General features: G+C 34.4%; 1 protein-coding gene across 3 annotated transcripts in view; it reads right to left on the reverse strand.

Annotated features, from left to right (window-relative positions):
• The window catches only part of RNF13 (ring finger protein 13), a 120,364-nt gene that overhangs the window by 46,174 nt on the left and 59,011 nt on the right, over positions 1–15,179 (reverse strand). For 2 of the 3 annotated variants that reach the window (XM_070374778.1, XM_005906287.2), the window contains 2 exons: positions 8,552–8,639; positions 2,081–2,171 (listed from right to left, as the gene is read on the reverse strand). In XM_070374778.1, the coding sequence (XP_070230879.1) occupies positions 2,081–2,171; positions 8,552–8,639 (179 nt within the window). Of the gene's footprint in view, positions 1–2,080; positions 2,172–8,541; positions 8,640–15,179 lie in introns of all 3 variants that reach the window. The other variant, XM_070374780.1, reaches the window with a different exon arrangement.

The following is a 15,179-nucleotide window of genomic DNA, read 5'->3' on the forward strand; positions in this document are numbered from 1 at the left end:
GCCACGGTTCATGGGGTTGCAAAGAGTCGGACATGACTGAGCGACTGAACTGAACTGAAAATAATGAAAATGCCATTATATTTTTTATATATAACTTTATTTTCTAGTGATATCTTTTGAGATGTTTACAGTTTAGATCATAGGGTATCTAGTACTTGCTTTAAAATAATCATGGCATGGGGAAAAAAGGGCAGACTGCACTTAAAGAGTGGACAGTCCAAACAAAATTGGCCATAGTTGATAATTCTGAGACTGAATGATATTCATCATACCCATCTCTAGTTTTAAACTAAACAAATAAGTAATAAATTAATAGGTAGGTAGGTAGGCAAGCAGGCAGACTGACCAACTGGCCAGTCAACAGATAGATGATACAAGCCAGTCTGCACAGGTCTACAATCCTTCAAGCAGAATTCTGAAACCTAAAAAGCTTTAAAAAGTAATGTTTGCAATTCATTTGATAGTCAACCTGAACCTAACTGACATGATCAAACACTCATACATTTATTACAGATATATATGTTATTTGATTATAGAATGCTGCCTCAATCCTCAAATTCTATCCCTTGGAATATTACTTAACTTTTTAAAATCTGAAAATGCTTCAATTCCACATTATATCTGTCCCAAAGAGCTGGGATAAGAGATTTTGTGGCCTTGCATTAACATGGAAAGGGTCTAAATATTAAGTAAATAAAGTATGTAACAAAATACTGAGTATTACAAGGCACTGTTTTATGAGCAGGGTATCTCTAGTTAAGGTCAGCATTCAAACAAACATGGGGAAAAAATTAAGCTGTCAGTGAAGAGCATCATAGGGACTTTTGTTTAAATGTTTTCTATTTCTGAATTTTTCCATATTTTATCAGCAGGTATCTATTACTTCTTAATTTAAAAAGAAATGGTTTTATTATTTAAAACAAAAAGACTCTTTAAAATACACACAATTTTTCTATACGATGGAATAATACTGAGATAAAAGCAAGTTGTAGTTCTCCTCACCCTCATTAACTACACAAATATGGCTGGCAACATAGGATCTTGCGTAACTATTTTTAATACAATATCCCAAATTATATTCCCTAACTTAATAAAGATGTTCTGAGCACAAAATATGTGAACAGTATTTTAAATATCAAAACCGTATATGGAGAAGGTCAAAAAATGTAAACAGACACTCTTTCCCTCTCTTTTTTTAATTCATATTCAAACTCAAATAATCATGCATTCCCCGCCCCCCAAATAATTAGAATTGCATTTCATTGTGCCAGTTTCCTCTTTTGGCAAATGTAGATGGTAAGAGATAATAATAATAACTTCTAGAGTGTTGTTGTTAGAATTAAATGGATAACAAATATAAAAGCTTTGTTTCATGAGTGCCTGGCACTTGCTAAATCCTTGATATTTATTATATTACTATATTATATTACAATATTACCGTTTTTATTATTACTGTTGTTCCCTTGGTCAAATGGCTGTTCCTGTCCAGTATGTTTTGGTACCTGTTTTTTATAAGAAGCTCTAAAGTGTTAATTGAACTGCACTGTTTTCTGTATTAGATAAGACAGTTGTGCCTTAGGTTAGTTTCAGTCTGAATTTTACCGTGGTAATGAGAATTTGGGGAGAAATTCCGTAAGAAGTTTTAAAATCCAAATCAAACTTTTTAAACTTGAAAACAAACTGTGTTTGTAAAAGTTAGTCACCAAACACATTGCGTGTTAGATTCTTTGTTTATAAAACATTTCCATTTAATAAAATACAAATATGTCTTAATGTAAAGTATCATATAAATGTAAATCACATTGCTTCTAAATACCAATGGTTTGACTAAACTATAAAAGGGAAAGTTCTCTTTTTAGCAACATGGGTGCCTTAATCTCTCTAGCATAAATATATTTTCAGTATGTAATCATACACAGAAGAAAAGTAAAGTCTTAAAATCATGACTTAAGAAGATATAATTTAGCACAATAGAGTACATTCTAAAACATAATTTTGATTACAACTAATCTTATATAATTCTACCCTCACACAGAAAAGAATTTAAGCTACATGATTATTTTTTATATCCATTACTTACCCTTTTTCATATGTGAATTCATCTTTCAGGGAATTAGCTGATGATTCACCAATAAAGACAGATGGAATGTCAATTTTCTTTAGTACCTCAACTGTATAAAACAATAGTAAAAGTTATTCTTCAAAGCCCATACTTAGTGTAAAATCAGCTTAACTTTCTTTATAATAACAGCAAATATCAATGTAGGTGGAAATAACTATAATCAATTTGAATTGTCTGTTAGTTGATTTTCCAGATTGAAGATTTATACCAAGACCCAAATGGCTGAGAAACATGATGACATTTACAACAACAAAAGCTAATAACATTTTGCATATATACACTACCACACTATCTCACAGTCCTATGAGATTGAAATATAAATCTTACTCCATTTCCACTTTGATTTACTTGATTTATTCCCGTACAGACATACTTAACTATTAGAAAAGAAATAAGAGGAAGAAATGTAAAGTATTTTTTCCACATATAACTTAATTCCTAAATGAAAAAGTGAAAAAGCTTTTTTTACATACCCATTCCCAGGAGAGGTGTAAGCCAAAGAATGTAAGAAAAGACCACTTTACAACAGTCTGAAAAATGACATCACGCATCTAAGGCTTTTCAGAGTGAAGGGCTGACAAGAGTTCAGAAAGGGCACTGGATAGGGAAGCTTGGTAAATTTCTACTTCCTCCTAAGCTCGGAGTGCATGTTAAAGCATTGTGTTCTGACCAGTACCTTACAAAATTTACTTCTATATCTATATTAAAAAACCAAAATCAAATGCCAACAAAAAAAGAACTTTGTAAAAATTACCCATTACTCAAGAAGAGAAGTAAAAACAATCATCTTACTGTCACCACAGAAAATAGCCATACTTTTAACTATGAGTTACTTTAACACATTTGGCTTTAGAGAAAGTCTATTTGTTTTCTTTTGTTACATTCTGCACAACAACTTTGTTCTACATTTCTTTTAAAAACTGCATATTTATTATTTATTTAAAAGAGGGGGTGGATACACATGAAGAAGAACAGAACACAAGCATAACTCTTCCCACCCAAAGATAAGGCTTTATTTGAAGCAACAGAAACAGTTCTATACGCTTTGACAAATAGGTTCCATTATGTAACCAGCACAATCAAGATAAAAAAACACGTTATCATCCATCCAAATTCTCTCATGCCCCTTTACAGTCAAGCCCTCACCACAACCTAAGCAACCACTGATATATTTTTCTTTAGTTTTAAAATATTAGTATTCTTAATAGAATACGTGTTTTTTCGTTTTCAGATTGGATTTACGCAAATAAAATCATCCATTTCCCTCACTGTTTGTGTCTGTCTCTGTCTCTCTCACACACATATACCCACACACTCCAACATCATATAAGCCCTAAAAGGGAAGGAGCCAAAAAGGTTAGCAGAGCAATATTTAATCACTATCTTTATATTAATAAGATCAATAAATATTTAAAGATTTTTATTAATGGGATCATATAATAATGGGAAAAAGTATAGGTTTTTTTCCTACTCAATGGTATATCTCAGATATCCTGTCATGTCACTAAATAAATATCCACCTCATAATTTTTAATAGCTGCATGCTAAGAGATCTTTCTCTTTCACATAACAGTTTAAATTTTAATTTATTTGGTAATTAAAGTTTGGAATTGAATACCCTTTGTAAAATGTTCTACTCTTTCACAAAGATACTCAGATAAACTCAAGGAGGAATTTTTGTCTTGTAACTACTGGCTTATAATTATTGGAAGTAACATAACTTCTTTGAGTTATGATATCTAATGAGATGTTAAAAGCTCCTCACTTCAGTCAGAAAGTTAAGAAGAGGAGGGAAATGATGTACACAAATATGAATAGCCACCTTGGAGATTCTGCCACATCGTTTATCTACTGAAAACAAAACCAAATGTTTTCATTCACAAAATACTTTAAAAATACTAATTTTAATTCTGATCCACAAAATAACTGTAAAGTATACACGCCAAGTAGTATTATCATACCATAGACAGGTTATAATTTAAGTGGTCAACCCCAACCTCTCTAGATGCATATTCCAACTGTCTGTTCAATATCTCCATTTGAATGCACAATAGATGTTTCAAACTTAATGTTTTTCAAAATCTCTCAATATCTCTTTTCCCTTCATCAGTCCTACTCTTCCTTGTCTCTGTAAACAGCATAACTATTTTCTTCTAGTTTCTCAAGTTAAACATTTTGGACTTCTCCTTTACTCCTCCCTTTTATTCCTTAGGTCAAACCCTATCAACTTCAAAATACATCCATAATTCTATCACTTGCCATCACAGTCACTGCTAGTGCTCCACTGCCGTCATCTCTTGCCTGGCTGCTGCTACAATGTTCTAACTGGTCTCTCAGCGGGCACTCTTGCTCATCTTTCACCTTCAGTCTGTTCTCCTCATCTTTCACCTTCAGTCTGTTCTAAGAACAACCAAAGTGATCCTTTTAAAACTGTCAGATCATCTTACACCTCTATTCAGAACCTACATAAAACAAATTCTAAAGTCCTACAATACCCAACATGCTCTAGCCTCTGGTTCCCCTCTAACTTCATCCCCTACAATTCTCTCTCTCCCTTGTTCACTCTGACTGCAGCCACCATGATTTTCTGGCACACCTGCTTTATCTCTGAGCCTTTGCATTTGTCTGCTGTTCTCTTTCCTTGAAATATCCTCCTCCAGAAATCTGCATGGCATAGCCTTTCACTTCAGACCTATGCTCAAATGTCAAAGCCTCAAGAAACCTTCTCTGATCACCCTATCTAAAACAGCCATTCTCCGCCTCTCATCCCTGTCACCCTGTATCCCTTTAACCTGGCATGTTTTTCTTCATAGCACTTACCACTCACTACTTGACATATATCATACCTCTCTGAGTATTATTCCCACTCTAGAATGTAATGATAATAACTGCAGCAATAATAATTAATAGCAGCTAAAGAATCATTAAACAGCTATTAAGAACCAGGAACCAATGACTTGAATACTATTATTATCCACATTTAACATATCAGAAAAGTGAGGCACAGAGATGTTAGGTAATGTTCCCAAGGCCACACCACTGGTAGGCGGTGGAGCTGGGATTCAAACCTTGTAAGACCATACCCAGAAACCACACTCTTAACTACATCATTCTGCTACCTCAATGAAAAGTATGAGCAAAGCCTTAAAACTATATTATTTCCTCTGTAGTCCTGATGCCTAAGAGAGTACTTGCTGCGGAGTAGGCTACCAAAAAGTATTTGATGAAGCAAGCAAGCAAGGAAGAAAAAAGAAACAAGCCCAGACATATTGATAACTTGCCCTGTTTATACAGCAATCTGTACAACCTAGACCCAAACTTGAGGCTCAGACTCCTAATCTAGACTCTTTCTACTCTGCCTTATCTTGGGTTTTTCTCATATGCCTTCTTTCATATGATCTTCACAATCTTGTTGGGTTAAAAAAAATTAAAACTATTCACACTTTTACAGATGAAAATAAAGGGCTTGGAAAGATTAGTAACTTTTATGAACTAGCCTGAAATAAACCCACATTTCCTAGTCTTGAAGTTCATAGTCATCACGTTCTCCTGCCTCCTGAAGATGACAAATGTGATTGACTCAAAGTGAACTCATCCTATGTCCTACCTGAAATAAAAAAAACAGACACATTCCTGTGTGAAATGCTGGCAACAAGAGGTCTTTAAGACTTCCTTTTGTTTCCAGATGTCAGAACCATGTATTAGGAGTATACATGCAGTATTTTCCCTGTGGTTATATCTAAGCCTAAAAAGAGTGACAGATATATGCTTATTTTAATAAATCCATGCTTTCTCTCCTCTACCAGTGACAGCAAAGATGAAAATGGGAAATATCTTTACAGTGTTTTGGATATATGGAATGTTCAAAAACATACATACTCAAGGACAGAGCAAAATGTCATGGAAAGTAATCGAAGCAATGAAGTCAAGAACCAAAATTCTGAACAATCTTTGAAATAAAATAACTCAGTTGGAACATTTCCATAGCAACAACAGGATTATATGGTTATGTGCTACTTCTAATATTTAGCACACTTTCCTTAGGAACTGACATGATTATCACAAAAAGGTTTTATTATTGACATGAAGACAAAATAGGTGTCCAAGGGAACTGACAATTCCAACTTGAAAAATTTTTATTAAAAGCGTGTTAAAAGAATAATAGCTTACAAATACTAATTATTTTATTCAACCCATAACCCTTGAGAAGGTCTTGAGGGTTGCTAAACCCTAAGCCCAGGTTTTCAGCAAAACACACACAGAGTAAGTAACTTGCTCAAAATTATACAGTCAATTCAAGCAGGAGCTTAGACTTAAATTCAAGCCTATTTTTCAGAGTGTCTATGCTTTCCATTTTGTCAGTAACATGTACGGGTCACAAAAACAACTAACGTGGGAGGTATGGTGTAGGACCATTTTTTAAGGGAGGTGATTAAAGGAGGAGTACCAACAAGTGTGCAGTACCAACAGTACTAGTTTATTTGATAAGTAAAATCCCTTAATCAATTCCTCTAATTCCTATCAGTGGTTGTTAAACTTTCAGTGAAGTGCCAGAAGCTCTTATGGATACTTCATGCATTCTACAATTATGATTTAACCAGCCAGAAGATTAAAATAATCATTTAAAATATAAAGGAAGTAAGGAACTTATCACTAAGTTTTACTTTTTACATATTGTAATTTTACCATAGATTGTATTAGGAATAAGAAGGAAAAGAGTTACAGAAGACATGGGTTTGATCCCTGGGTCAGGAAGATCCCCTGGAGTTGGAAATGACAACCCACTCCACTATTCTTGCCTGGAAAATTCCATGGACAGAGCAACCTGGTGGGCTACAGTCCATGGGGTTGCAAAGAGTTGGACACGACTGAGCACAGCAACAACAAATAATGTCCCACGTTATAAAAAGATTTTTTTGGTCAAGAAATCCAACACATTTCCTGTTGAGGATACGGTTAAAGTCCTAAATACATTTCAATGGAGTATATTAATCCATGCCTTATATGTCTGCTCTTTGCTGCAAACTCTTTCTTGCATATGTGACTCAATGCAACTTAATAACAAGCGGTATTATGGATATATACTAAAAGAAAAAGAAAAACAAAATACTTGAATTTTGGCAGTTTATTTAGTGTATCTTGGATTCTGATCCCAACTGCCAACGTACGTGGGCATCTTCCCCACAGCATCAAACAACTCAATTCAATTCTGACATTATCTGCCTCGAGACAGCATCAGATTCCACAGGCTAAGGGTCTGGTTTCACAAGAATTCCCACCCCCAACTTCAGAAGCCAGCCACTAAGTCTAAGTTGTCTGTCACCTTTGCTTCTGACCTACCAGTTACAGACTGGAGGTTTCAACAATCCTTACCCCACGGGTTCAATTAATTTGCTAGAGCAGTCCACAGAACTCAAAGAAACATTTTATTTACTTGATTACCAGTTTATTAAGAAAGGATGTAATTTGGAAACAAGCAGATGAAAGAGATGTATAGGGCAAGGTACATGGGAAGGGATGCAGAGGTTCTGTGCCCTCTCTAGGAGTGCAGTTTTCCCAGCATCTCCACACTTTCACCAACGCAGAAGCTCTTTGAACCTGTCCTGGTAGGTTTTCATGGTGGCTTCACTACATAGGCATGAATGATTAAACCACTGGCCACTGAGGTTAGAGGGTAGGACTGAAAGTTCCAATCCTCTAATCACCTAGTTAGTTCTCCTAGCAACCAGCCTCATCATTTGGTGAGGTCCAAAAGTAGCCGCATTAACATAAAGGAGACACCTTTATCACTCTCAATAAATTAAGTAAAAGCATACAGCTTAAAAATCGTTCTGATTAAAGCCAGTTATTTCATTAAAACTGGCTCATTTTCCCTACAAGCTAATATTTCATAGAGAATAAGTAAAGATATTGCCATTTTGAACAAAAAGCTATAGGCATGCCAATAAATATTAAGGGGCTAATAATAACGAACTGGTATAAGAGAGCACAAGTATGCGGCTTTGACATTCCACAGGAATAAAGTAGCTACTTAGTATTCCTGCATATTCTAAAATTTAACGTTGTGAATCTCTAAATAAATCACAAAAATTCTCCTATGGCATCCTAAACTCAACATGCTTATCTCTATTTAAAGCTTCGGTTTTCCTTTAGCTTTTACCAAAATAACAACACATCCTTAAAAATGAAACACATAGGTTAAAAAAAACAAACCAGCAATAACAACAAACTGTTCAGAAAAGAACAAGTCAATTACACTTATACTGTGAGCAAAATTATCCCAAGAGGTTTAAGAAGTGGAAATTATCTTTCTGATGGGGACGAAATTTTGCTTTCTAAAACAGAAAATGAAAGAAGAGAGACTCTGGTAAATTTTAGTTTCGAACGATTGGTCAAACAGGAGAGAAGAAAAGTGATACCTGTACTTACTGTCGTTGGATCCCATGCTAATGAGGTCATCAGAGTCAACATTGTGAACTATGGCTGCTTTGTATCCTGCTCTCTGTGCATTTAAAACCTGCAAGTAAGAAAACAGTCATGATATGAGGAAGAAAGTGCCATAAGGTCCCTCGACTTCAACAAATATAGATCACCAACTCCATAAAGGACAGACTAGATTATGTATATATATTATATATATAATATATATATATATAACAGATATCAAGTGTGTTCTTGAAACAGATCCTTTTACAATTGATTATTAAGGACTTCTTTAGATATCTTTTTGATTTCACTCAAGGTATTAAGTGAAATGAGAGGCAAATAAAGGACAGAGATATAAGCTACCTACCAAAAGGATCCAAAGCATTAACCCTGTCTAGCTCTAATGGGATACAGACTTGGGACCACGCTCAAGAGCCATCAGCCCTTGAGAAGTCAAATCTACCTCCACTACTTAGTGCAATAAACTTGGAGCAAATTGCTTTTCTTCCTTAATCCTCAGTTTCCCCAAGTTTAAAACAAAATAGCAACAATATTTTTCTCATATGTAAAATAATTTTAAAATGCTTAACACCATGATGATACAAAGAAATGGGTAAAATAAAAGCTATTCTTATTAGCATCATCAACAACCATTTTCTTTAGAAAGATTTTCTAAAGCTTTGAAAAAATTAAAAATAAAAATACTCCAGCCTGAAGTTGCTTACTCTGGTTCTATTTAGCTATATAATCTTTCCTAAAACTAGTTTCCGAAATATTAATAGTTTCACACCATAAGAATATGGCTAGATATGTAGTAGAATTTTCTTAGAGCAAAGATCTGAAAAGTATCTAACACATGTTAATACTTGTGTTAATGTGTATCTAACACATTAACATCTAACACATGCTAATACTTGTGTTAACACTTCACTTTTAAAGTAACAGTTTTTTTTAAATAAAAATAAACCCAGACTAACCTCTTATTGTACCACCTTTGAACCATTTGGTAAAATTGAGAGTTATTATTTGCATACTGGTTAAATAAAATGAAAATTGGGTATGTAAATATATATAATAGTTTTGAATACTTTGAAAACTATATACATATAATTCTAAATACTTACTATGGCAAGAAATGTGAAATATATCACCTTATAATCACTGCATAGAGATATGTCTCAAAGTTTCTTTATAATATCAATACTTCTAAAATTAATTTTAAAAATAATTCCCAGAAGGTCTAATATTAGCTCTGTTTTAGTTATCAGCATAACAATGATTCAAAATTCTACAGTAATTCAATAAAGACCTGCATCAAGCTGCAAAGACTAAGGGAAAGCCCAGAAAGTCAAATTCCTAAGAATAAAGGAATGCCCAAGTGTTCAGCAGACTGGACTTGAATAGTAGGTAAGAGAAATGAGGCTCATGTAGTCAACCCTACTCAGGCAAGAGTAAAATTCCCTTCTACATTACCCTGACTCTAAAACTACCTCACCAGTGAAAGTTGGACTTCTGAAAGAGATAATAATGTGGGTTAATCAGAACAATTCTATCTTACCACCAAACAAACAAACAAGAAATCTAAATCTGCAAATGCCTCAAAGAATTAATATGTTGTCTCTCTGTGGGTGCACTTAGTCACTAAGTCATGTCTCATTCTGAAACCCCATGGACTGTAGCCTACCAGACTCCTCTGCCCTGGGGATTTTCCAGGCAAGAATACTGAAGTGGGATGCCTTTTCCTTTTCCAGGGGATCTTCCTGACCCAGGGATCAAACCCACATCTCCTGCATTGGCAGGCAAGTTCTTAACCACTGAGCCACTAGGGAAGCCTTTATAGTCTCTATGACTCCTATGAAATAGCAGGCTGACACAGAGTAAGCACTCATTAAATATTTCTAGAATGAGAAAATGTGTAAGTGCTTAAATTAATAGCTCATATTATAACAGTACAAATACAAGAGAGAAAATTGTGTGTGTGTTAGTTGCTCAGTTGTGTCCAACTCTTTGCAACCCCATAGATTATAGCCGGTCAGGGTCATCTGTCCATGGAATACTCCAGTTAAGAATATTGTTGTGGGCAGCCATTTCCTTTTCCAGGAGATATTCCTGACCCAGGGATCAAAGCTGGGACTCTAAGTTTTTTTAATGAATTAAAATAGCATAAATAGTTCACCAACATAGGACCTACTGCTCTGATGTTTGGAATAATGACAAGAAAACCAACCAGCCAACAGAACCGTTACAAGGAGTGTTCTGTAGTCATGCAAGGAAAAATCAACAAGTGTGTGCATGTTTTAATGTTAGGTGGATTTTGTTATCCAACTAAAATTTTAAAAATGCCAACCTCTACAGTCTTTTACCCATAGATTTTATTGCTTTCCAAGGAGAGAAAAAAAAAAATCTCTCAAAAAGGACATAATAGTTTCTAAACCTTATTTGCTACTTATTTATTAACCTATTATTTATTCATTACATTCTCATAGCAGGACAGATTTCACTTAGCTTTTATTTAAACTAAAGTATACTTGGTTGGGGTTGCTATTAATTTATCTGATGCTTTAATGACCATTTAATTGTTCCTAAAAAAGCTAGACAAGTAACAACAGAGAAATATTTCTCTCACAAATCCAAAAAGCAAGTGTTTCCAGAGGTACAATTTAAGAAATACAAAATTTATATCAAAAGCTGTTCTCTCCTTATATAAAACTTAACTTTTACTTTTCTTTTTAAAGCCAACTAATACACAAAGTCACTGAAATTACAAATTGACTTGTTTCCCTGAAAAATATGTATTTGTGAGCAAAGATACAACATGTTAGGATACAGAGAAAAGTGGTCCCAGAAACCATGATAAAGTGTATGTAAAACAACATAGTTCAGTTTAGTAAATATTTGTTGAATTTACATAACATGTAAGGTACTGTGTATTGGGCACAATGCAGAACTTAAAGGTGAATCAGAAACAATCATTATCCTCAAAGAGACTCAATACTCCTGGACATCCAAACAGGTCAGGTGCTTTCTAGCGTCTCTATTTGCTCAAGCTACCATCTCTGCCTGGAACAGCCTTTGGGTTCTGAATCCCTCATCAGGCTTCAAATCCCATGACCTCTATGAAGCCGGTCCTGGCCCATGCCCTATTCTAATGCCCTGGTCCACATGTTGTCCCAAGCACCCATACAGCTGCTTCCCACTTGGTATTTATACCTGTTATATTGTTCTTAAAGATCTTCTGTAGTATCTTATATTTATGCATTATACATACTACCCCATTTATAAAACAAGGCTTTATGGGGTTCTTTAATCTTCTGCAGTTGTCTATGTGTAAAGAAGGGACAAAATATTACTCTTAAAAGAGGCTTTCTGAACTGCATTGTTAAAAATCACCAATATAAATTAATGGCTTTACAGCAATCTGTTATGTGTGTAACTAAGTCTAGCCAGCAGTTTCTGAAAACTGCATTGAGCAACTGAGGAAATATGTTTCTTTCACGTATCCAAAATGCAATTGGTTCCATAAATACAATATAAAATTAGATTAATATCAAAAGCTGTTCTCTAATTAAAAAATAAAATTCTTAATATAGAAAACCACTAAAATAGGAAGGAGTTTTGTAAGCACAAGTGTGAATTCCAGAAAATAGAAACATGTTTCAAAAATTTAATAAGAAGGCTTCCCCAAGACTTTTGTTGTTGTTACTGATTTTTAAAATAAAGTAATGAAATTAAATCAAAGAAACACATTAACATATGGACCAATGGGCTTACGAATACAAACAAGGAAAATATATTCATGTTATGAACTGCAAAAATCATGTGTCAGTCAAATTAAATTACATTTTTAACTATGCAGCAGCTGGTATTTTCAAAAACACAGGAGGCAGAAATAAGGCCTAAATCATCAGTAAGCATGTACAAGGTTTCACATTCATAAAATGCAATCTCAAACATGTTGTCAGATGGAAGCATAGAACTCAAAGATTCATTAATATAAAGCAGACACAGTGAACAAACCTAAATTTCAAAATAGCGATCAAACAAAATTTCACAAAAAGACCTTCTGAATTGAACTGCAAATGTGCCTTTTTAAGGAGACTCAAATTGTGCTAAATGTACTAGTTTACATCTAATCAACCAATTAACTGCAACTAAATTATGTAGACCAGGTAGCACCTGACCACAAATTTTAAAGAAACACGGGCCTGCCGACTTGTTATTGTAAATAGCCAGCATACCAGAAGGCAGCGGACTGCTAATGGAAGAGCCTTCAATGAGACAGGTTCTAAAAGGAACCCTGGGGATGAAATAATAGTTCACCTTATTTCCAGACTGGACGAACTGGTGATATTGACACTAATAAACAGACCTTGTAAGAAGAAAGAATTCACTGTGCTGTCAAGATGATCATAAGTAGAAATTTTTTAAGGGACACACAGGCATGAGGAGGTGGAGCAAACTGTTGACAGAATATATACAACAAGGTTCCAGACCAAAGGCTCTATCTATGAATAAAAGAAGCCTCTATGTGCTGGTCCCCTACATATACTATCTCTAATATCTGATAGAGCTCTACCATGTAGATATTCTTTTTCAACATTTTAGAAATGAATATACCCTAAGGTCACACTTAGGCAGAGCTGAGATTTGAAAACAATTTTATTTGATTAGATAGAGAAGCATGGAGTTTCCCAATGAATCAGAATGAGAAATAGGATCACTAACCTGATTTAACATTTTACAAATGTCTAAAAAGAGGGATTAAGAAAGAGATCACTTTAAGGGATTACTTTCTTTGATACTAAGAAAGTACCAAAACTCACAGGACATTAATCTTAAAATCTTATGGGCAAAATAAAATATATACAAATCAGAATATAAGCCAAAAAGAAAAGTGCTCAAATAGTGTGGTAGAGTTTATAAAAACTTAGAGAGGGAAAAGTTATATTGAAGTACATATGGCAGATTTTATAGGACCTGAAACATTTTAATAAAGAGATGAAATCTGCATCAACAGGAAAGAGTTGTGGGGAAATTTCTCATGTGAGAGAGAGAGAGAGAGAAATAACAAGGCAAAAGGCAGGACTGAGCAAGGCATACTAAAAACAAAACACAAAGAAGGACCTTCATAAGTGAAAAAGAGTGTTACAGAAAGGAAGACTCTAATTCCAGCAGAGGAGTTAAAATTATACTCTTGGAAGGAGATTATTTGGATTCAAATTCTGACTCTGTTATATACAAGCCGTATAAACTTGAGCAAATAACTTCTGTAAAATGAGCATAATAATACACCCAACTTAAAGAGTCATTCTGAGGATTAAATTACTAAATATATGGAAAGCACTTAAAATAGTGCTTAAACAGTGCCTGGCACATATTAAATAAGTGCTAGTTATGATTACTGTCATTGCTGTTCAATTTTACAGCTGCTGTTGGAAAGTCAGAGGTTAGGAGAGATGGGAAAAAAGGACAGATAGTACTGTATCTTGAAGGCCATTCAGTAAAGTAGACGTGGGGTCTTCCCCGTTAAGGGCTCACATTTCCTTCTCCAGGGGATCTTCTCAACCAGGGATCAAACGCAGGTCTCCCACATTGCAGGCAGACTCTTTACCATCTGAGTCACCAGGAACCTTAAGGGTTCACAACAGGCACTTGAATAAGGAGGTGACATGTCTAAAACAATGTTTTAGAACAATCTGGTAATACTTTGATATGGAGACGGTAGACTGAAGATTTGGAAGCTGTTATGACAAGGCAGGATGATTGCAATGATGTGAAAGAACAATATTTTCATTCTTCTTCAAAACCAACTTTTGAATCTAGGAAACTTAGGAATGTACTTAACCAAAAATGCGAAAGCTGAGAAACACAGCTTGTTTTCATAAGGAAGAACAAGAGAATGGTTCTGAGCACACTAAATTTGAGAGGTAGGGAGGTTTCTATATACAGATTTCCTAGGTAGGTAGAATATAAAATATCAGGACCTGAGATTTAAATGTACATATTTTCAGCAAATTAATCATTCAACAAATATCTGGAATAAAGATTGCTGCCTGGTTGTGAAAAATAATTAAACTTCCAATAAAACATAATCCATTCACAGTTTTATATATCTTACAGTCTTCAATGTCCTTTAAGTTCTATACATGAACTAAACTTAAGTACACTTTAATTTTCCCCTGAGAGGATACACTACAAATAAGTAAATCTGCGTATACTTATTTCTAGTATACCTGCAAGAATGCTAAAAATGTTATGAGGTAACTTTTCTTGATGAAAGAGAACCATGAAAAGAACCTCATTATTATATCAGACAGTAGTCTGGATGTTTGTGTAAAATGAGACACACTTGAAACAATTTTTTTATTTGAAATGTATTTAAAGTTCTGAAGTCTTTAACTGAATTCTAGTGTTGTTTTTCCCTTGCATAAGGAATAATTTTAATGTATAAGGAATAATTTTAATGTTTGAACAATAGTGAAAAGGCCAGCTAAAAACCAAGATTATTTCAGACAGATACTCCATGAACACCATACATGCATCCCCTACAGATGCCCTGTGTTTCTGATGTTATCTGCCTTCAGGTGCCGGGCAAAAGATGTTTGAGAGTAGTAGCCATTTAAAATATATC

This window comes from Bos mutus, chromosome 1 (assembly GCF_027580195.1).
Source record: "Bos mutus isolate GX-2022 chromosome 1, NWIPB_WYAK_1.1, whole genome shotgun sequence".
Classification (NCBI taxonomy): Eukaryota; Metazoa; Chordata; class Mammalia; order Artiodactyla; family Bovidae; genus Bos; species Bos mutus.